This window comes from Eublepharis macularius, chromosome 1 (genome assembly GCF_028583425.1).
Source record: "Eublepharis macularius isolate TG4126 chromosome 1, MPM_Emac_v1.0, whole genome shotgun sequence".
NCBI classification, from domain to species: Eukaryota; Metazoa; Chordata; class Lepidosauria; order Squamata; family Eublepharidae; genus Eublepharis; species Eublepharis macularius.
In genome coordinates, this window is record NC_072790.1 from 82974509 (window position 1) to 82999063 (window position 24555).

The following is a 24555-nucleotide window of genomic DNA, read 5'->3' on the forward strand; positions in this document are numbered from 1 at the left end:
ATTATTTCCCCCCAGTACTGCCTAGCTACCTCACACGACCACCACATGTGGTAGAGGGAGCCCTCATGTTTCTTACATTTCCAGCATTTATTAGAAGTATTCAAGTTCCCTAGCGCAATCTTCTTTGGTGTCATGTACCAACGATAAATCATTTTGTAAATGTTCTCTTTAATATTAGTACATGTCGTTATCTTCATTGTAGTTTTCCACAAGTATTCCCATGCCTCCATTGTTATTTCTTTATTAAAATTTATAGCCCATTTCACCATCTGTGTTTTAACTGTCTCGTCCTCAGTATACCATTTCAGCAGTACTTGGTATACCTTGGATATTCTTTTCTTATCTTCTTTAAGAAGGGTCTGCTCTAGTTCCGAGTTCTCTGTTCGTATGGCCCCTTTTGCAGAGTCCGAATTGTATAAGTCTCTGATCTGCCTATACTGGAACCAATCATAGTTAGGTGATAGTTCCTCTTGCGTCTTTATTCTAAGTTTAGATACTTCAATTTTAGTTATTTCTTTGTACGTTAAGCATTGTTGTTCATTATCAACAGCTCTCGGGTCTATCACCTCATATGGAACCACCCACAAGGGGGTTCCTTCTTGTAGATAAATTCTGTACTTCTTCCAGATTGTATATAAACTTCTCCTTACAAAATGATGCAGGAACATCGAGTTGACCTTCACTTTGTCATGCCATAGGTATGCGTGCCATCCAAAAATTTTTTTATATCCCTCTAGGGCTAATAGTTTCTTATTCTTTAATGTCATCCACTCTTTTAGCCAAACTAGGCAGATTGCATCATGATAAAGTCTCAGGTTGGGCAGTTGCATTCCGCCTCTTTCCTTTGCATCTTGTAAAACTTTTACTTTCACTCGAGGCTTCTTGCCTGCCCAAACAAAATCTGATATTTTCCTCTGCCATTTTTCAAATTGTTTAGAGTCTCTGATGATTGGTATTGTCTGTAGCAAAAACATTACTCTTGGTAACACATTCATCTTAACTGCTGCAATCCTGCCCAGCCATGACAAGTTCAATCTATTCCATTTGATCAAGTCTCTCTCTATCTGAATCCATAATTTTTCATAATTATTCTTGAACAAATCTATATTTTTTGCAGTCAGCTCAACTCCCAAATATTTCACCTTACTAGTTACTTCACAATCCGTTGTTTCCATTAACAATTGTTGTTTCTGCTTAGTCATGTTTTTGCATAGTATCTTTGACTTCTTTTTGTTAATGAAGAAACCTGCCAAGTCTCCAAACTCCTTAATCTTATCTATCACTTTTGGCATGTTCTCCAGTGGGTCTTCTACAATTAACATTATGTCATCTGCAAATGCTCTGACCTTATATGAATAGTCCTTTATTTTTATTCCTCGTATTTCCTCGTCTTGTCGTATTTGTATCATCAGAATCTCCAATACTAAAATGAACAACAATGGAGATAACGGGCAACCTTGTCTTGTTCCTTTACTAATCGTCAATTTCTTGGTCAGTTCATCATTCACTACAATTGCTGCAGTCTGGTCTCTATAAATTTCCTTAATTGCTTTGACAAATCTTTCTCCCAGTTGTAGCTTTTCCATAGTGGCAAACATAAAGTCCCAGTTTAAATTGTCAAACGCTTTTTCAGCATCTACAAAGAAGAAACCAACCTCTTTGTCACAACGCTTGTCATAATATTCAATAGCATTGATCACTGTCCTTAAATTGTCTCTTATTTGTCTGTCTGGCAAAAAGCCTGCTTGTTCCTCCTCTATAACTTCCGAGAGCCACCCCTTCAATCTCTCCGCCAATATCTTCGCTAAAATTTTATAGTCATTGTTAAGTAGTGATATAGGTCTGTAATTTTTCACGTTGGTCAGGTCTTGGCCCTCTTTTGGGATCAATGATATATTCGCTTCACTCCAAGTATCTGGAATCCTTTGATCCCTAAAAACTCCATTCATCACCTCTTTTAGGAATGGTGCCAGTTCATTGGCCATTATCTTATAAAATTTAGCCGTAAGTCCATCTGGCCCTGGCGCCTTTCCTAGATTTGCGGATTGTATTGCCTTACTTATTTCCTCATCAGTTACTTCACTGTTCAACTTATTTCTCCAAGCTTCCGAGATTTCTGGAAGTTTGGTTTTCTCCAGATATGATGCTATTGATTCTTTGTTTACTTCTTTTTTATTATACAGCTTAGCATAAAATTTATAAAAGGCTCTACTGATGGTAGTCTGCTCCAAGTACGTTTTATTTTCTTCACAGATTTTATTTATTGTTTTCTTTTCCCTTTTCTTCTTCAATTGCCATGCCAAATATTTCCCAGGTTTATTGGCACCCTCAAACGCTTTTTGATTCAATCTTTTAAGGTTCCACTCCAATTCTTTATTACTCATTGCTGTTAGCTGTTCTTGAAGAATTTTGATTTCCTGGTATATTTTCTTTTTTCCTGGTCTCTTTTTTAACTGTGCTTCTTTGGCTTTTATTTTCTCCTCAATCTCTTGTCTTTTCTCCTCTTTCTTTTTCCTTGCTCTACCATTTAAGTCCATTAGTATGCCCCTTACAACCGCCTTGTATGCATCCCAAACTTTGTTGGTTGGTACTTCTTTGTTCACGTTGTATTGTATGAAAAACTTTGTCTCTCTTCTCAATATTTCCATATTCTCTCTTTCCTGTAACAAGTCCTCATTTATTCTCCAGGCTTTCCTTTTTCTCCTTTTTCCAAATTTCCATATAATTGGGTTGTGATCTGAGCCTACCATCGGCATTATTTCTACCTCCTTAGTCCATAACGCTAAGTCTTTTGAGGCCCAGATCATGTCAATTCTTGATAATGTAAGATGCCTTGCAGAATAAAAAGTAAACTGTCTGGTTTTAGGATATTCTCTCCTCCATACATCTTCGAGAGTCTCTTGTTGAATCAACTCAAAAAAAAGCTTTGGCAATAGTCCTCTTTTCTTTTGTGCTGTTGTAGTCTTTTTGTCTAATTCCAAATCTGTCACTCCATTGAAGTCTCCAGCAAGAATTATCTGGTCATATGCAAGATCGTCTAAATGCTTCCTTAAATCCTCAAAGAAGCTTTCCTTTGCACCATTAGGTGCATAAAGTCCGACTACCAACACTCTCTTTAAATTCCAATTACATTCCACTGCTACAAATCTAGCTTCCACATCTCTCATAACAAATTTTGGCTGCAGCTCCTCCTTTATGTACAACACCACTCCTCTTTTTTTCTTGTTGGAGGCCGCTACAAATTCTTTGCCCAATTTTCCAGATTTTAAATATTTTACATCCTGTTTTCTAATATGGGTCTCCTGCAAACAAACAATATCACATTTTTGTTTTAGTAGCCAATGAAAAATATTTTTCCTCTTATTCGGTGAGTTTAGTCCATTTACATTCCAAGATAATACTTTACACTCCATATTCATAGTTTTGTTGGTAAGTCTTTTTCATTGTCCTTAATAAATCGCTCCATCTCCCGCTCAGATCTGATGCGTTTTTTTGCCCCTCCAAACTCAAAGGACACTCCTTCCGGTAGCTCCCATCTGTACCTAATATTCATGTCCTTCAAAGTCTGAATTAGCACTTTATATTTTTTCCGGTCCAATAACACTGATCTGGGCAGTTCCTTCATTATAATAATCGTCTTGCCATCAATCTCCAATGGATCTTGAAACTGTTTTGTCACAATCCTCTCTTTCATGTTTCTAGTTGTAAACTGCACAATCACATCCCTTGGTAATTTCCTCTGGGTTGCAATTCTCGAGTTCACACGGTACGCCACATCTAGGATAGCCACAACTTCCTCCTCCTCCTTCCCCAGGTATTCAGCCAACACCTCAGTCATCTGTTCTTGCGCTGACTTTCCTTCCACTTCTGGCAAGCCACGAAAACGTAGCTGCTTCTCCATATGTTTAGTTTCTGCAACTGACATTCTCCCCTTCACCAATCTCATCTCTGTTTGTTGCGTGTCTGCTAAATTCTCCATCGCGTCTTCTACTGTTTTAACTCTCTGCTGCGTTCCTTGTAGTTCACTTCGTATTGTTTCCATACCTTTTTTCACTTCTGACAGCTCCGATTTTACTGTCTGTGTAACCTCTTTAACCTCTTTTATCAGCTCCAATTTCGTGTCCTTAAGTTCTTTAATCATATCTAAAAGTTTTTTGTCCAGGTTTTTATCCAGGTTTTCTATTGCCGATTGCCACTCTTTTTTTGACATCGTGGGGCTTGCTTTAGCTCGCTCCCACGAATCCGCTCTCTTCCTTAACTCCGTGGCGTAAAATTTAACGTTTTTCTATTTTAAATGTCCCGGTCTTCTTATAGAAATTAAGTTTTAAAGAGTCCAAAATGTCGGGCGTCTTTTCTCTATGGTTTCTCTATGATTTTGTAATCCAAGATGGCCTACTTCCTCTTCCGCTGAAGCCGCGACCCTTCCCCTTTCAAAAATGGCGATTCCCTACTTCCTGCCCTCCAGCAAGGGCCGCTTCTCTCCAGCCACTCTATTGTTATTACGCACTTCCTGTCTCCCGTCTTCCCACAGCAGATCTCGCGATGGTGTCTTTTTCTCACAGCTCCAAAGCCACAGGTATTCAAAACAATAGTCCCATTTCTTTAATAACTTCTTTAAACTTAGTCTCTTTTTAAATTCGATTCCTGCCGAGTCTTCCCCTCCTTTTCACTAGTCTGTTGCAGTTTAAAAATCTACTTTTTTTCCTCTCTGTTTTTATCAATCTGTCCCGTCTCAGAAGATAATGATCTTTACCTTCTCTTCACTTTTCTCGGGTTGTAATCGCTGTTTCGATTTTAAGTTCTCCTCTCAGCTTCTTCCCCCAATCGATGCTTGGGTATGTAGGTCTTATGCCAGCCGAATTGGCCCCAAAACTGCCGCAGAGATTATAGCCGACCCGTCGCAAGGTGGGACCTCAAGGATCGGGGGGAGACTCGCTGTGTAGAGCCCCCCCTCGTCCGAGATCTAGCTCACCCTAGGGTCTTGAGCGTTCTTTGCCTGCTCCCCGCCTGAGAGCAGTCGGCCGCGGGCTATTTTCACCCCGCCGGCCGGTTAAAACGGCAGTCCGGTCAGCTCCGCAAGTGGAGCTGCGTTAGACCTCCATGGATCCCAAACAGGAAGTCTGACTAGCAACTGGTTTTGATTTTTTTCAGCAATTGCTTTCTTTTGCTTTACAGCATGGGCGGACAGCTCTCCATCTTGCAGCTCACAAGGGCCATCTTGACGTTGTTCAGATTTTACTCAAGGCAGGCTGTGATGTGGACCTTCAGGATGATGTGAGTAGCTTCAAACTACCATTCTTGCCCCAAGAAAAGCCCCTCCTCCACATTAGTATTCCAAAGACGACTGCAACAAGTTGTCTCCTTTAGAGCCTTCTTCAGCTTAGAACAGATGTTTGCTTTGTTTGCATGCTCTGAAGCTTTATAGGTCAGCATGCAGGGGGGAGGGATAGTTAAAGACAATGGCATTGTAGATAAGTGCCTTGGGGGTTGTTTTCAAGACCTAGATCTCTTTAATAATATCTGCAAGCAGCAGGAAAGCATGGCACCAAAGTGAAATCAGTTCATGTATACAGTGTAGGAAACATATTAGGTGTTCAAAATTTGCTGTTCTTTGTTTTAGGAGCTCTGAATTAGACCTATACTTTTCAGATGGGTAGACATTTGGTACAAAAGTTTTGGAGGAAATTTAATTCCACTGCCCACCCCAAAAAGCCTTTACTTGCCTCACATATCAAGATAGCATTGTTATTTGTTCGGACTCATCTCCACTCAGGGTAGACAGTTCACACTCCATCACATTGTTTAGCACAAAATAGTATAGAATGCTTGCAGATAGAATGGCTGGAACACTTTCTATGGCCTCATTCCATTGAGAGAAACAAAAGTGCTTTGTGGCACAGAAATTACTGGCCATTTTAATTTGTGGGATGTTTCTTGCCATTCATGGGTTGACTACCTTGTGATCAGAATTCAAAGAAGCATTGACAGATAGCCCATTCTAGTGACAGAATTTTATACCCTTAAAATCTGAGCAATGTCCAATCCCCCTAATGTGTGCAGACTCCTAAAAGTGTAGTAATTGTGTGGGGGATGGGAGATTAATAGGGGTGTGCACCCTGAAAATATTCGGGTTTCCTACTTCAGGTATTTGAATCACTTCGTGGCGGACATTTGAGGGGCAGGAATGGCCTTTTTGGCTTCCTCTGCCGCCACGTAGGCCTGCAGGGCGGCGGAGAAGGCCAGAGCTGCTGCTGCTGGGCTGCAGCCTCCACCACTGCAGCAGCAGAGCCAAGTTAAGTGGGGGGTTGGGGCTGGGGGGCTGGGGGTTGTGAGGTTTGGGGTGTTTAAAGGGTTCTTTAAACTATCAGCTGTCAGGCGGCGTGGGGGAGGGAATCCCTCCCTTGCAAGCGTCAGGAAAGGGCCCTTTAAACTATCAGCTGCCAGGTGATAGTTTAAAGGGACCTGCTGCTTGCAAGCGGCAGGAAAGGGCTGTTTAAACTGTCACCTGGCAGGCGGCAGGGGGGGATCCCCCTGACAGCTGATAGTTTAAAGGAACCTGCTGCTTGTGAGCATTAGGAAAGGGCCCTTTAAACTATCAGCTGTCAGGTGGCGAGGGAGGATCCTCCCCGCCGCCTGACAGCTGACAGTTTAAAGGGACCTGCCCCTTGCAAGTGGCAGGAAAGGGCCCTTTAAACTATCAGCTGCCAGATGATAGTTTAAAGGGACCTGCTGTTTGCAAGCGGCAGGAAAGGGCTGTTTAAACTGTTACCTGGCAGGCGGCAGGGGGGGATCCCCCTGACAGCTGATAGTTTAAAGGAACCTGCCGCTTGCAAGCATCAGGAAAGGGCCCTTTAAACTATCACCTGTCAGGTGGCGAGGGAGGATCCTCCCCGCCACCTGACAGCTGATAGTTTAAAGGGACCTGCTTGCAAGTGGCAGGGAAAGGGCCTTTTAAACTTGCTCCAAAGCTTCCTGAAGAGACCCAAATGCTTTGGGGAAACTTTGATTTGGGATTCCTGAATCGGGGCCAGCATGGTGGACCCAATTTGGAAATCCCGAATCTTTACAAATAGGGTCCTATTCGGGTATCTTATCTGAATCGGAAACCCAAAGCGCACACCCCTAGAGATTAATAGTGCAATCTTAAGAACACTTACTAGGGAGTAAGCAATATTGAATAGATTTCAGTAGGATTCTTAGTAGTCCTGCTTAGGATTGTTCTCTATACTAAGTTTAAGTTAAAAGCTGTCTTATCTCTAAGATGAGCACTGCAAGTTTCTTCATTTGAATCTTTTCTTGTAGGTTCCCCCAAGGGTTTCCCCCCACCCTGCTTTAGATGTAACATAAAAACAAAGTGGCCCTTTTTCCAGACAAGGTCCCTGTGGAGTTTTGTTACTTTGTTTTCTGAAATATTTATAGCACTTCTAAGATTCTTGTATTCCCTTGCTTTCCAGTATATGCTTAAGATTACAGTTTTACTGCTTGTTCATCTCAGTTGGCTAATGATATTCCCCGCTTTCAAATGACTACCTCTTTTCCTGCTGTTTTTCAGTGAGCTGTGAAAGCCAGTAATCATTTTATATTTGACTGCTATCCTACAGCAAATATCTAACTCCCCAATTAACACTTCATCTGCCAAATGTTATACAGAATGCAGGATCTCTAAAGCATTGTGGAGAATTTAAAATTCTGACTTCATGTTCTACAGATGTTGATCCTTAATATATATTGTAAAAGACCTTATCATTAGTTGAAGAATGACCTCCAGTGGCCTTGAGTGGGATTATTATGAATTTCAGCCTGTGGAGACCAGCTCTCTAGAGTATGAAACCCCAAGAAGTAATTCTTTCCTTCTCCCTGCTAATCCTGCAAGTCCTTATTGGAATCCTGATGCCATCTCCGATTGGTCAATGAGTGTTCACACAGCACATACCTCAGAAATAGACAAAGGAAAAGTGGCCCTGGTAAAAGAAGTCAAGGAAGAAAAAGATAAGAAAAAACAGAGGAGAAAGGCTAGAAAAGACCCTAGAAGATTGGAAAGAGAGAAGGAGGTTAGCACTTTTAACTTTAGCCTCTCTCTGACACAGTTGCATGTAGCATTTTGATTGGCCATCTGGCATGTCAGAGTTCCTTCAAAAGTGCATGGTTGCATGTCTGGCTTTCTTAGAATGGTTTGTCAGAAAAATGCCTACCGATATACTTTTTACATAGAGTCCCATTAAATGTTCTCCAAGTACAGTATCTATATGAAATGCTTTTCAGAAATAGTTTGAGCAGTCCAGATCCAACAAACTCACTGTTCACACAAAAAGGGAATCTGAAAGTCTTTAAGCCAGAAACAGTTTTCTAACTATATGGGTTGTTCATTGGTCGTTGTATTGCTTTCTGGAACTCTGTCCACAAGGGATAACAGCTTTGCTATTGTTTACATTATGATGTTTCGGGATGAAAGAGAGTTCTTCATCTTGAACATTTATTTATTAATTTGATATTCTGTTTTTCTGTTCAACAACCCAAGATGGCTAACAAATAGAAAACATCCTAATAAAACAGTATAAACATCAAATTATCAGTCAAAATTAATAAAATGACACCAGTGACGGCTCCTGTGGAGGGTTTGAAGAGCTGGGAGTTGTAACTGATTAGATGGGAAAACTCAGTCTTTGATGGGAAGTTCTCCCAGGCAAAAGGCAGTACTTGTATAAACAAAAAAGATAATGAAGTAGATTCGGAGCTTATCTCAGGATACCTGCTAAAGTATATAGATCCTTAATATAATATACAGTATTTGGCTTTAATGTTGAGTGAGGAGGTTAGGAAGTCCTCTTTTCCACTTGCTAGAATACAAGTTTGTCTTTCATGCTTATGATGATCAGAAGACTAGTAATTTATAGCTTTCTGCCCTGTCAAGTTGTTCATTCTGACTGGATTTTAAAGGCTGATCCTTAATAAGCAAGGTTGCTGGCTTGACCTTGGCCAGATATGGCACAGGTATTGCATATATTGTCAGTTGAACACAGCTGTGAAGATCACTAGTTTTTGATTGTTAAAAGCCTTCTCTGCATTGTCAGTCAAGTGGGGAGAAGAAAATTCCTTCCTGGATCCAGAAAGTCAGCTATCAGTGACATTGTAGCTCCTTGGTAAAAAACTTGCTACTTGAAAGTAAAGGAGGACAACTGGGGACCCTTGAGGAATGGTGAAGTTGTTGAGGAAAATAATGAAAGTCACCATCCATGTAAATCCCCCTCTCCCTTGATTCCTTTTAACTGATACTCAACTGCTCTTAACATTCCATGCTCCTGGAGCATGTTCAGTTCTTATCAGGTGGTTTCCCAGTTGTTTCTTTTTCTTTTGGTTAATTTAAGAAGATGTTGTTTCTGCATACCTGGAGAGTCCCCTATTATGTAAAAAATTATGTTGCTTAATGGCTGCCTGACTGTTATGACCTGTACTTTCTTTGGGGTAGATTTTTCTTTTACTCTTCCCCTTACACCCTCTGGGTAGTTTGCTGCCACCAGGAATATATTATTCCAAAAATTTTATTCAGATTTCCCCTTTGGTAACGTGTTTAAACGTCAGGCTCCTTCGTGGTTCTATGTGGCCCTGAGGATATGAATGGGATATAGCAATGACAGCTACACTGGGATATAACAAAACAAAATAAATGTTTATTTTTCAAGAAGCGTATTGGTTTCATAAAAGTAGTTCTTAGTTCTTAAAGTTACTTCCTATAAACTCATTCACACAAATCTCTTCTAAGGCTTCACACACAGTTAGCCTCCTTCACTAGACTCAATAGTTCTCTCACAAATACTTCAAATATAGGCAGCACACAGCTAGCCCCTCTTCCTCTGACTCTCATTCACAGAAATATGAAACCTGCTCAGGCAGCACACAGCTGGCCTCTCTTTCCCTGACTGAGTGTCCTTTCACAAACATGCTCAGTTCAGGTTCCACACAGGTCATATTTCTGTCGTAAATACTTCAGTATACTCAGGCAGCACACAGCTAGCCTGCTTTCTTCTGACTGAAACCTTTTCTCTCTGCTCTCTCTGTCTAAACTGTATTCACTCCGCCCACACTCTCAGTCATCAACCAATCACATCACTCACCCCACTCTTCACTTAGCTCAAACCAAGCATTTAGAGACACATGCACACATTTACTTGGAATCATTACACTGACTTTGCTGCTTTTCTGATTGGCAGGGAGAACATTAGAGTAACTGAAAAAAGCAGCTGGCTGCCCCCGTATGTACAAGTGGACAGAGAGGGAACAAGCCCACGGGAAGCACACATAAAACTAATCAAAGAATTTACAAAATTGTATTCAAAGTGCAAGTGCTATAAATAGTGGTAATTCATACATATATCAATTTCATTCACATTATCTCATTTCATATCCATAACAAACTGTACAGGGAAAACCTTCACAATTGTACATCCAACAATCGGGCATAAACACAAACAGAGTCTATTGTAGATTCCAATGCAAAATCTTGTGTCGAACAAGCAAATTCCTGGAACCTTCCAGATGAAAAGGGAGCATCACTGTTTGAAATGAGGAACAAACTCTCAAACCACGCCCAATCTGGGGCCGGCTAAACGCTGCAGATTTCGTAGCACCTTCATCAGGAGTGTGTTGTACGCTATACATACGGGGGCAGCCAGCTGCTTTTTTCAGTTACTCTATCATGGCTTCTTACAAAGAGGTGTTAGCTTTTACACCAGAAGATCAGGCACAGATTCTTGCTGGTATGAAATCAATTATGAATGTTACTAATGATACTTCGGGAAATGACTGGGACTCGCTCAATTTTTTGAAATGTAAAAAGGTCAAATATGATTTACATGCAGCCACCCTATATGATTATTACACAACACAGCGCATTCCGTGGGGACTGAGGGTTCAGAAACTGCCTGGGATGTTTGCTAGTGATGAAGAGTTCAAATCAGATTGGGCTGCAGTGTTAAACAAGTGCAGCCTGGACCTGATGTTGCTGGTGATTAGGAGATGCAAGAGAGAGAGTGCAGAATCGGTTAAGGAAGTGGAGAAGGTTACTGAGTCTATCAAAGCTCAGACCCCCTTGACAGAGTTTGAGACACGCCTCAAGGAGATTGAGAAGGAGGTACAGGCTTTTGAGAGTCGCACTAAGGACATCAAAATTAAAAAATATAAGAGAGATACTCTGGATTATGCTAACAACAGAGTGTACAGTTGGTGGGACACATCCCAAGCTAATAAGGATACTCAACGTAAGGTTAGTTGGGCGTCTCCAATTAGATCCTTCTCTGACCTGGAGACTTCAGGTTTATCAGATAGTTCAGGAGATGAAGGGACCAGCGGTCATAACTTACGTAGTAGAACTGTATATCCCAACCCTAGACAGCCTTTTTTAGACAGAGGCAGGAGAAAGACCTACCACAAGTCCAGGCAGAGAACTTAGTGTTTAATTTATCCTCGCATGTTTTGAGTGAGGCAGAACTGTCTGTTCTTAATAAAGGCTTGGGTTTTGTACCCACCCCCATTTTTTCTTTTCAAACTAGATTAGATTTATTTAGACTCATTCGTCTAATTAAGTTGAGAATTTTTCTCAGTGAGTCTGATTCACGTTGCTCTGACTTTTCAATTGCCTAAATGGTTGAGACAGGGATCCAATTTCATGCCCCCCGTATCTGACCACAGGATTGAGACCTTTGAATACATGGTCATGAAAGACATTGCTGCACTTGAGAGTAAACCCACTAGGGTCTGGCATAATTTGACATCTGCACAAAGAACAGCTTTAATGTCCCTTAAGAACAACAGGACTATAATCATTAAGCCGGCAGACAAGGGTGGGGGAGTAGTTGTCATGGACCGAGAGATGTACATCACGGAAGTGATGAGGCAACTGGGGGATCCTTGCAGTTACTCCAGAGTTGCACAGGACCCAACGAATCACATCAGGGAACTTATTCAAATTGTTGTAGATGAAGCAAGGGAGTTAGGTGAAATCAGCTGCATCAAGCACTGCAAGCCAGGTCACCGCGGATCCCCCTGTTTTACGTGTTGCCAAAGATACACAAACAGATTTCCCCTCCCCCAGGCCGTCCCATTGTGTCAGGCTGCGGCTCCGTCTTGGAACCGCTGGCCATCCTGTTGGACTCCCAGCTTCAGGGGGCAGTTGCAGGAATAGGTCCCTTGATTCACGATAGTCGTGATTTCATCAGATAGATAGAAGAGGTAAAGATGGGGGACGACACAGTATTTCTCACGACGGACGTGAACTCCCTTTATACCATCATTCCACATGAGAGCGCCAGAATGGTAGTGAAGGAGGCTTTAACCACTAGACATGACAGTCACCTACCGGTCCATTTCCTGTTACAGTTATTGGACTTGGTCCTAGAGAAGAATTATTTTTTCTTTAATGATTCTTATTACTTTCAGTTACGGGGCGTTGCTATGGGATGCGCGGCGGCACCCAGCATAGCCAATTTATTCATGAGTGAGTGGGAACAAAAACATATTCTGAACCCTCTGAATCCCTTCAGGGCAAACATTATAAGATATTCTCGGTACATTGATGACCTTTATTTTCTGTATGAGGGTCCTGAACCAGCAGAGGATTTCTGCCAATGGCTGAACCAGAGAGACAATCATGTTAAGTTCACGTGGCAATATAATAACCAGGAAATTTCATTTTTGGACATTATCACATATAGAAATAGTGATAATACTATCAGAGTTAGAAGCTACAAAAAAGAGACGGACCGGAACTCATACCTGGAGTTCGGTTCCTTTCATCCCCGTCACTTACGTGAGAATATACCTTACGGACAACTTTTGCGCATTAAGCGCAATTCATCTTCTCCCCTGGATTATGACAGGGATAGTGAAATTTTGTGCGACAGTTTTATTAAGAGAAATTACCCTAGAGAAGTAGTTAGATCAGCCATGACCAGGGCTGCTTCTGTGAGTAGGGAGTCTCTTTTCGCCACTAGAACACAGGATCCTGAGAACAGAATCTGTTGGGCGATTGATTACACACCCTTGTCCAACAACATTAAGAAGATTGTGCACAATCACTGGCGACTGATTGAGAGCATTGCAGGGTGTGAGTTGAGACCACGGGTAGGTTTCCGTAGAACTAGGAGTCTGAAGGATAACCTAATCCATGCTGATATACGGTCTAGAGTTTCCGCATCGGAGTTGCCACAGGGTAATTTTAGATGTGGCCATTGCCAGATGTGTTCTGTCCTCTGGGAAGGCAAGGAAGTAACACTCAATGGACAGAGATTATGCTTCACTCATTTTGCCACTTGCCAGAGTGCTGCAGTGGTTTATGCTATCGAATGCCCCTGCCCACTTGTGTACATAGGATGTCCTATGAGACCTATCAAGGTGCGTATCCTAGAACACATATCCTGTATCTGGAATTGTGTTCAGGAAGCGCCCTTGACACAGCATTTTACTGCTAAACAACATAAGGAGAATGCTATTAAGGTTTTTATCCTGGAAGTTTTATACAAGCACAGTCATGACAATGCTCAAACAGCACTCTTATGTAGGGAGGCAACTTGGATTCACAGATTGGATACAGTCCAGCCACGGGGACTTAATCATGACCTCTCCCTTAGTTGTTTTCTTTGAAGTTGTTTGACTCGAAGCTCCTAATAGAGATAGATGTAAAAGGGTTTGCTGCAGTTTGAGAGAGATAATGAGGAAGATCCCTTTAAGAGTTTGATTGATCATTAGCCAGCAAAGACAGAAACAGGGAAACGCTCAGCGTTTTCAGTGCACAAGCAAGTAAACTTAGCCATTGTGCTCCGGGCTTCAAATATTGATGATGAATTAACATTGGATTAAGCTTGTTCCTCCCATAATGAAGGTAAAATTTTAATTTATTGTTAATTGGGGGTATGAATGGCTGTACATTGGATACGAAAGGATTTTTGTATTTTGTATTATAGCGAACAACACGCTCCTGATGAAGGTGCTACGAAATCTGCAGCGTTTAGCCAGCCCCAGATTGGGCGTGGTTTGAGAGTTTGTTCCTCATTTCAAACGGTGATGCTCCCTTTTCATCTGGGAGGTTCCAGGAATTTGCTTGTTCGACACAAGATTTTGCATTGGAATCTACAATAGACTCTGTTTGTGTTTATGCCCGATTGTTGGATGTACAATTGTGAAGGTTTTCCCTGTACAGTTTGTTATGGATATGGAATGAGATAATGTGAATGAAATTGATATATGTATGAATTACCACTATTTATAGCACTTGCACTTTGAATACAATTTTGTAAATTCTTTGATTAGTTTTATGTGCTTCCCGTGGGCTTGTTCCCTCTCTGTCCACCGGGCCATGGAGAACGGCAACAAGCAGATTTAAGGTGAAAGCCTGTAAGTAAGCGGATCCCTTCTGTTATTCTAAGCATATGCGAAGGATTGGTGGGAGATGAAGCTAAAGAAGGTTCGGAAATCTTCCCCTTCATTGAGTTTTGGAACCTAGTTGGCGGACTCCCCCCCCTCCCCTAAGATGGCGACGAAAAAGCAGAGCCCCGCGGTGGGCAAATCAGTTTCGGTTGCGTTGCTGGGGAAGGGAGAGACTCTAGAAGAGGTGGTTAAACGGTCAGTCGTTGAAGCTATGAAGCCCTTTGTTGACAAGCTAAATGAAATCGGACAAAGGGTTGGCTCAGTTGAAAATGAAGTGAAAACCATTAAAGATGTAGCGCTCGAAGCAGAGAAATCTGCCCGGGAAAATGCAACACTCATGGGAGCTACAAATAAAGAGGTAAAGCTTCTGGAGAATCAATTGATAGGACTACAAGTGGATCGTGCTCAGACAGTATTGCGTTTACAGAATGTGAAGGAGGGGGAAAGTGAAAATTTAAAGGATTTGGTGTTGAAACTTTTGGCGTCATTCGCAAAGGCAACTAAAGAAGAGGTAAAAAGCGATATTCTGGAAGTCCGTCGGACGTCTTCAAAATATGCAACGAAGCGTCAGCTGCCTCGCGAGATTATTATTGATTTTTCATCTAAGAAGACTCGGGACACCATCTTATACAATTCGATTAATGTGGACTTGGACTTTCTGGGCAACAAGGTTAAGATACTGAAGGACGTTCCATTTTTAGCTCGGAAAAGAAGATTCAAATACAAAAGAGAAAGCGTGACATAAAATATAAATGGTTATTTCCGGAAGGCATCTGGTTTAGATATAAAGACCAAGCCTACAAGATAACATCGGAAGTACAGCTGAGGGATTTTGTGTTTAATCATCAAGAGTTCCAGCAAGAAGAAGATTCAGAATCTGGAGGGGGGAGTGGAGAGGAGGGAGTGAGCGCAGCTAGTGTAGCTGTTCAGAGAGAATTGAGACCGAGACGCAGGGGGGGGGGGGGAGGAAGACCTGATCCTGACTGTAGTTTGTATTTTATAAGATCTGCCAATCTAATAGCATATGAGAAAGTTTAACTTTAAAGAATTGTGTTATGAAGGGAATTCAATACTTGTAGTTGTAGTTTATGTTCTTATGTTGTTTTTTACCTTTCCCCTTGTTTCCTTTTTCCCCTTTTCTGTTTGTAGTTTGGTTGTAGTCTGGATGTTAGTAATTAAAAATAAAAAATATTATAAAAAAATAAAAAAATAGTTGTATACACACTGGAATATACACAACTGAGCTGCTCTCTCTCTCTCTCTCTCTCTCTCTCTCTCTCTGTGTGTGTGTGTGTGTGTGTGTGTGTGTGTGTGTGTGTGTGTGTGTGTGTGTGTGTGGAGGAAGAATGCTTTGCTGCAATAGCAGATGTAACTCAGATAGTTGTTTTACAGAGCTTTCTGTGTTTGTGTTGGATTTCAATCTTTTTAAAAAAAAAATTTACATTGGAAATATATCTTTCTGCTTTGTGATCTGAGATTCACTTTATTAGGAAAGGAAGATATCACAGAGCAGATTTTGCCTTTTTCAAATGCCAGCAAGTTTAATGTCCTTTAATGAACTACATTATGTTTTCTGGTTGCTGTCAGTCTAATCTTGTTCAAATACTGTTACAACAAAATCTATTAAGTGGGTCTTTTGTTACAAATTAATCTTTTTTTTTCAAGAGCAGGCACTTGAGCCCTGTTATTTAAGATGCTTTGGATCTGAACTGCAGGAAATAATAGGAATTATTTTTGCACCATATATCTCAGTGATAAATGCCCTTCCATGTGGTTTTGATTTGTACCATCTTTTATAACTTAGCAGTTTCAAAAAGGTAGTTTTCCTACAACAGATTGATGGCTATTCTGCTCTGTAGTACATGTGTGCATATCATATTATCTGAATGAATATGATTTCTGTGTTAGATGCAGCAAAAAGATATTGTCAGATATAGAGCTGTAAATTCTCTCCTGGAACTTGGGCCTGCAATCTGTGGTGATGACAGAAACATGTGAAAAGACCTATAAATGTATTGGAGGAATAAAAAAATTAAATTTTAAAAACTATATAATAATAACTGCACTTATATACCGCTCTTCTAGACAGATTAGTGCCTCACCCAGAATGGCGAACAATTTAGTGTTATTATTATCTCCACAATACAGCTGGGGAGCTGGGGCTGAGAGGAGTGGCTTACCCAAGGCCACCAATTAAGCTCATGGCAGTAGTGGGATTCAAACCAGTAGAGTGCTGATTCGCAGCTGAACCCCTTAACCACTGTGAGTCTCGCCACACTAGACAAAATACACTCGAATTACATGGGTCATTCAAGTGTATTTGAGTAATTCGACTGTAATTCAAGTGTATTTTGTCTCGTGTGGTTTGACCCTCTGCTACAGCAGCTCTGTTTTCAAATATAGCCTTTGCAGGCTATTTTAGTAACTGGCAAGAATTCTTAACTGGAACGAAGAGTCCTTTGATATATCACAAATAAGACATTACTCTGCCAACAAGCTTCTTTTTCCTATCCAATTACATCACATTACTGTTTGAGCCTAAAGAGTTGTATTTAATACAGAAATGTAAAAAGGTAAACGTAGTCCCCTGTTCAAGCACCAAGTCATTACTGACCCATGGTGGGACGTCACATCATGACGTCTTCTTGGCAGACTTTTTACAGGGTGGTTTGCCATTGCCTTCCCCAGTCATCTACACTTTACCCCCAGGAAACTGGGTACTCAATTCAGTTTTATTAAAATCACACATTATCTAGTAACAATTGATGATTAGTAGGTTGTTCATGGTGGAGAAAAGCTGTTTTTCAGACTTCCAGTCACTGTATGTTTGAACCCTACTGTGTCTCATCTGTTTCTTAGGGCCAAGCTCTGTGATACACCTGACATGTGATTGCCTGGACTCCAACTGACATAGACTGGTGGAACTCACCTTAAAATCTGCTTGTTTGCTTAGTGCAGCAAGGGAGTGCTGTGAGGAAGAAGCTTCTTTTTTCCTACCTGTCCTGCATTCGCCATTGGAAAGGCAATTGCGTGGGTGGGGGGTGGGGTGCTTTTTGCCTCTTTTCTCTGGCTCCATGTGCCCTAGGAAGGATATGTAGTGCCAGAGCAAAGAGGCAAAAAGCTGCCCTTTCTGCTGGTATAAGCAGGGGAGGGAAATTGAAAGTTCCTTCTTCTCCCTCACGGTACTACCTCGCAGTACTGAGCAAGCAAGTTGTCATGTATGCCAGCATACCTGCCATGATTGTATTCTGCATTTTGTACTGGTCAGTGCTATTTGCCAGAATTCTATGCTGTATTTTGTGCCTGAGATCTCAGATCATCTGAGAGTGTCTTAACTGCTAATATTAATTGCAAGAGGGCCAGTGGGCCTCTCTGTTATCTGTTGAAAATACGTACTTTCACTTCTTCCAGCAAGTGTCTTTGGAGGAGAGCATCCCCCTCCCCCTTAGAAGCTGTGTTACTGACTCAAGAACAAGTAAAGCAAATTCCTCCCGAATACCTGGACTTAAGACAAGTGTTTGGGGGAAAAGAAGCTAATGAGCTTCCACCCCACAGAGCTATTGATTGTGCCATTGAACTCATCCCAGGACAGAAGCTGTCAAAAGGGAAATTGTATTCTATGAGCCGGGAGGAACAGGAGGAGCTAAGGGACTTCATTGCCAAAAACTTGGCACGAGGATTCATCTGCTCCACCAGCTCTCCCCATGCTGCACTGGTGTTATTTCGCAAGAAAAAAGATGGAGGACTAAGACTTTGTACTGATTATAGAGGAATAAATGCTGTTTCAATGCCTAACGCCTACCCCCCCTCTCTCATTAAGGATTTACTGAGCGTTGTGGCTCAGTGGAAGATTTTTTCTAAACTGGACTTAAAAGATGCGTACTTCTGAGTACAAATAAGGGAGGGGGATGAATGGAAAACTGCTTTCAACACCCCATTGGGACAATTTGAATACAGAGTAATGCCTTTTGGATTACAAGGGGCTCCAGGGGTTTTTATGAATTTAATTAATGAAGTTTTGCATAAATACCTGTACAAAGGTGTGGTGGTTATCTTGATGATGTGTTGATTTATTCAAGAGATTACGAGTCACATGTGACATTGGTCGGGGAAGTGGTCAAGACTAAATGATAATCACCAGTAAAACTGTCTAAATGTTATTTTCACAAGGACGAGTTGGACTTCTTGGGCTACCGTGTGTCTGGGCAAGGTCTAAAGATGGATCTGGCAAAAATACAAGCCGTGATGGGGTGGGACCCCCCTAAAACTAGAAGGCAATTACAATCTTTCCTGGGTTTCGCTAACTTTTACAGACCATTCATAAAGAACTTTACTCAAATCGTCTTACTCTTAACTGATCTGTTGAAAACAAAAGGGAAGGGGCCTCAAGGAACGAAACCCAGTGCTAAGTTAAACTGGACTAAAGAGTGCCGGGAGGCATTTGACCATTTAAAACACTGTTCACTTCAGAGCCGGTCCTGCAGCACCCGGACGAGAATTGTAAATTTATTGTGCAAGTAGACACTAGCAATGTTGCAATGGGAGGTATACTCTTGCAATGAGAGGTATACTCTTGCAAGTAGATGATGAGGGGAAATTGCCCCCCTGTGCTTATGTGTCAAAAAAATTCTCTGAGACTGAATGCCATTGGGCAATTTGGGATAAAGAAGCTTCAGCTATTAAATTAGCTCTAACTACTTGGAGACACTGGTTAGAGGCGGCTAGGGTACTGTTCGAAGTATGGACTGATCATAAGAACCTAGAAGCCCTACATACCCCCCGCAAATTAGGTGCCAAACACTTGTGGTGGGCGGAATTCTTCTCCAAGTTCAATTTCACTCTGAAGTACCTCCTTGACAAATCTAACTTCCTGGCAGACACATTTTCGCGCATGCATCAGCATGAAAGCCAAAAGGAGGAGGTGATAGACACAATGTTCTCACCAACCCAATTGGGAGGGGCTGTGGTTACCCGTAGTCAAACCATAAAAGCAAATGTAAAGCATGACCTCCCAGACTGGGAGGAAAGAGTTAAAACCGAGGTGGAAAAAGAGGAGGAAGCTGTACCAAAAACTGAACTGAACGAAGGGGAAAATAGTAACTGGTACAGAAACGATAAATTGTACATTCCAGCCAGTTTAAGAGGGGAAGTGTTGAAACAATGTCATGATTCCAAATTGACTGGTCATTTTGGATACTTAAAAACATTGCATCTAGTGCAAAGACAATTTTGGTGGCCAAATATGAGAAAGGATGTCTCTCAGTATGTATCTTCTTGTCAAGTGTGTATCATGGGGAAACCCAGAGGAGGGAAACTGTGGGAATTTGGCAAGTGTTTTCATTTCAGTCATGAAAGAGTTAAACTGTTTGTGTTACCTACTTAATTAGTAAACATACTTTGAATGTAACCATTAGAGCTTCGAATAAGATTCCCGCCGTAGTAAGGGGAGTCACTAAGCATAATGAAGTAGGATTAGGATTTTCTATTGGGCAGTTTGTTTATTGGGGGCAATTAATTGATGCTATATACTGAAGTTTTATTGCTCTTTGTTCACTTCTTCTTCCACCACTTCCACTTCTTCACTTCTTCTTGTCTCTACTCTAAGTCACTTATCTAGCAAGATGTAGTCAGCTTAGCAATTTATTATTTTCTCCAAATGTAACCCTAATTTTTATCCTTTAGTAAAGTAATTTTACAGAGCTACACTGGAGTATGTGTGTGAATCTATTCTCATTACTTCCAATGCACAATCTTTGCACAATCTCTGCTATATTTTCCTACAGAAACACCCCCCCTCCCGAATTGTTAGAACCACTAGAAACCACCCCCTAGACCATGGACTGTGGTCTCAATGGACTTTATCACTGATCTACCTCCCTCAAAGGGGAAAACAGTAATTCTAGTGGTGGTTGATTTATTTTCTAAACAAGCCCATTTTGTTCCCTGTGCTACTATTCCCACAGCAAAGAAACTGGCCACCCTCTTTGTGCAACATGTGGTCAGGCTGCACTCTTTTCCAAATAAGATGATCTCCAACAGGGGAGTCCAGTTTGTTGCCAACGTCTGGCAGGAGCTACTCAAAGTAGCAGGGATTGAAGAAGGACGTAGCTCCGCCAATCATCCCAAGACTGATGGGCTAACGGAAAGAACAAACCAGGTGTTAGAACAGTTCCTAAGATGCTACATCAGTTATCAACAGGATAATTGGACTGATTTCTTGGCTTTTGCCGAAGATGCTTATAACAACTCCATACACAGTTCCACAGGTGCCTTGCCATTTATGGTAGCACAAGTCTACGAGGGAACAACAATGCTTTTTACTCAGACCCCAAAATCTCAGTAACCAGGAGATCTGGGGGAGTGGTGGACTAACTTAACTACCCAATGGGAGGTCATAAAAAAGACTTTGGAAAAAGCCAAAGAGGATTATAAAAAGTTTGCTGACAAAACGATCTGTCCAATGGAAGCTGCAAGCAGGAGATTATGTGTACATCTCCACCAAACACTTGTGGGGAGAGCAACCCAGTAAAAAACTTGGATGGAAATTTTTAGGACCCTTCCCAGTAAAGAAAGTAATAAATGAAGTAACTGCAGAGGTGGAATTACCAAAGAACTTTTAAAAAAATCCACCCAGTATTCCACTTCAGCCTCCTGAAAAATGCTCCCCCCCCCGATAAATGGCATCCGTGCGTGGAGCTCCCCGCCCCATCCTCATGGATGGACAAGTGCATCATGAAAGAGGACTTCCTAGACTCTAAAATAAAACATGGAAAACTTTTATCTGGTTCGTTGGAAATATTTCGCTGAAAGTCACAGGGAGTGGATTGAAAGCTCTAACATGAATGCTCAAAGACATATAAAAAAATTCATTAGCTGTACCCTGACAAACCTGGCCCGATATAAGAGGGGGGTGAATTTTTGGGGTGGGTGGGCAGTATGTCATGTATCCCAGCATACCTGCCATGATTGTATTCTGCATTTTGTACTAGTCAATGCTGTGCCTGAGATCTCAGATCATCTGAAAGTGTCTTAACTGCTAACATTTATTGCAGGAGGGCCAGTGGGCCTCTCTGTTATCTGTTGAAAATATGTACTTTCACTTCTTCCAGTAAGTGTCCTTGGAGGAGAGCTGCTAGCAGCACACATTGTATCTTTCCCCAGAGATGGGGATATTTTGCTTTGTACTTCATGTAGTCTAAACTAATTGTTCCCATGCAAACATTTTGGGGTTTTGTGCCAAAATATCAACGGACCACAGAGGGTGGGAAGTTTTCCTATAATTAGTTATGCCTTTGTTTGAATTGTCACTTCTGCCAATTGCCACCTTTGGGTGAATACCTGTACTGTATGGATCTCAATAAAGCTACTTCAACTGGAACACCTGCATGTTAACTGTGGAGGGCTTGAGGGACCTAACTGCCAGAGACTGACACAAGTGCTTTTTAAGGTGAATTCCCCCAATGTATGTTTGACTGTGTCCTGTCACAGACTCGTGACTTGGCACATGTCAGATGTATCATGTAGTTACAACCTTCATGAACAGAACTCCTGTCCCTTGCTTTCATTTATCCGAGTGAAGGCAAAGGCAATCTTCTTGCTTGTTTTCTGCCCGATGTGCAGGTCATATGCCCATATTGGCTTGTCTGACATTGTTCTTTTCCTGAAATGTTTCCCTTCTTCCAATAATAAATAGCAATGTAACAAAAAGAAAGATGAATGCAAAAAAGAATCTAAAAGCAAATATAATTTCCAAACCAAAGCAGACAAAATAAAGTGCTCCCCAAAAGTAAACCTTATAAAACATCTACCATATCTAGAAATCCAAATATGGTTGAATCGTTCATATAGTACACATGCATAAAAGCATGGCTGGGGAGGCATGGCAGAAAATTGGCCCATAATAGCAACTCGGAATGCATCTGGGAAGTCCCTTTTCTAAATATGTTCTTAGCTAATTATGGATGTGGCCTGTTTTGCAATTCAGCCTTGTTTATTGTACCACCATGTAACCCACCTTAGTATTTATTATTTTATAATTTGTCCCACCCTATCCCAAAAGGGAAGGTAATTTTTATGATAATAAGAAAATAATCTTAAATAAGATGCTGCTTACAGAATTCCTGACTCTGTGCAAATTAAAGTTCATTCCCTGCTTCTTCAAGATCCTTGGGCTTTGCAGTGGGTGCATTTCAAACTGTTACACAACCACTTTGCTGTGGGCAAGCTGGCTGTCGAGTCACTCAATTTACATTCACTATATAAACAGTCTGCAGAGGCTAAAACTGCTATGGATCTGATAGCCATATTTATACAGAGCACGCACCCCCCCCCCAAATTACACACACTTCCTGTCTTGAAATCAATAACCTTGACAGTCAGCAAATGTGGTTCAAGCCACTTCTATCATACCAAGTTACATCTCTCTTCACTGTTATCTACGTCATTTGAATCTTATTTTTTCATATAGCTGAAATTATTTCAGCCCAACAGACCTGATTGCTTCTTTCAAGAAATAACAGGATGGATCCTAAGTCCTGCCAGTGAAGTCAAACCCATGGAGTTGTATTGGAGTTGTATTTCACCACCTCCTTCATGCTGTTGCAGTCCTCTGAGTTCTCCACAATGCTGGGAGACCAAAGAGCACTGTATAGGCAAAATGGAGGTCCACAATGGGAGTTGGGAATCAGTGGAAATAGCCCTCCCTTCCTTGGCAATGGCGATGGCTATTCTGCCAGCATAACTGCCATTACATTGGTGGAACCAAACTTTAGGATCTAACACAGTGGTTGCTTCAAATCATGCTCCTCCTACAAGGAAGGCAAGACCATGTAAGGGAAGCATCACGACGAGACCTGAATGTAGATCACCATCATAATGACAAGCATGAACACAGAGCAGAGCATGAGCACAATAGTTAATGCATGAAAACCTCCATCTGGGTTTCATCCATTTTTTCCAACTGCAAGTGCCTTCTGTATAGGAAAAGCATGACATCTGAAATGCTGTAAGTGCCAAAGATGTCTATGAACATCGAAACCAAAGTATTTGACAGACTGTGAAATGAGTTAGGATTTGAATGCTGGGATTTTTATGGAGCTTGGGCCAACAGAGTGAGTGTATTTCAGTTGCACTCTTTGTGTCACTGTTTTACAGGGAACACGGTGTTTAGGATGTGTGTGTATGTATATTTGTGTCAGTTTGAAACCCAATGTGTTAGTAAATTTGTTCTCTTTCCAGGGTGATCAGACAGCTTTGCACCGGGCTACTGTTGTAGGGAATACAGATGTAATAGCGGCTCTTATCCACGAAGGGTGTGCTTTGGACAGACAAGATAAGGTAAACGGAAACTGATGGCAAAAACACTAGGCTGTTGTCTGCAAAGTAAGTCCTTTGGACCTTGTTTGTGGAGGAAATGTTAACAGTTTTAAATACAATGTTTAAAAGTCCCAAATAACATCCCTTGAAATACATTCATATTGCACTGGTGAAATTTAGGTAATCCCCTTATTATTAGGAGAGTTTGAGTTGCTGTAGGCTTTTATTTTCACATATTGTGAAAGCTGACAGTGTGTGTTGCTTTTTGACTCAGTATTCGTTACTCTGAACTGATGACCATGTTGTTTAGAGGAAACCACCTAGAGCTAGTAGGGTTGCAGGCTGGCCTGTTTCTTAACCACGGTTAAGGGAGTGGGATCAGGCGGCAGCAGTGCGTGTTCCTTCCTCATCTTCTCAGTCATTCCGTGTTATGTACAGTGTGGCCCTTCTGGGCTCAGCTGTGACTCAGGATTGTGCTGGCACAGATGTTGACCACATTTCACATTAACCAGGGTTCACACAAGATTTGTAACCACTTTCAAATCTTAGTTTCATACTCTAGTTTGAACGGTGCAATCCTAAGCAGAGTTACACCAGTCTAAGCCCATTGATTTCAATGGGCTTAGACCGGTGTAACTTTTCATAGGATTGCTCTGGAAATGGGCCTTGACATTAACTACAATAAATATCGCTCACAAACATTTCACTCATTCAAAAAAAAAAAAAGGATTGTTTCCTCTAGGATTTTCCAATTTTTCCCCATCAGAAAAGTTGGGAGGAAAGTGTTGGGGGTGGTAAGAATGGGGGTGACCGATTCCTCTC

General features: G+C 41.4%; 1 protein-coding gene across 3 annotated transcripts in view; it reads left to right on the forward strand.

Moving 5' to 3' along the window:
• Nucleotides 1-24555, forward strand: part of ANKRD6 (ankyrin repeat domain 6) — a 130479-nt gene that overhangs the window by 85280 nt on the left and 20644 nt on the right. For 2 of the 3 annotated variants that reach the window (XM_054995699.1, XM_054995700.1), the window contains exons 3-4: nucleotides 5176-5274; nucleotides 23656-23754. In XM_054995699.1, coding sequence (XP_054851674.1) covers nucleotides 5176-5274; nucleotides 23656-23754 — 198 coding nt within the window. Of the gene's footprint in view, nucleotides 1-5175; nucleotides 5275-7757; nucleotides 8052-23655; nucleotides 23755-24555 lie in introns of those variants that run through there. The other variant, XM_054995698.1, reaches the window with a different exon arrangement.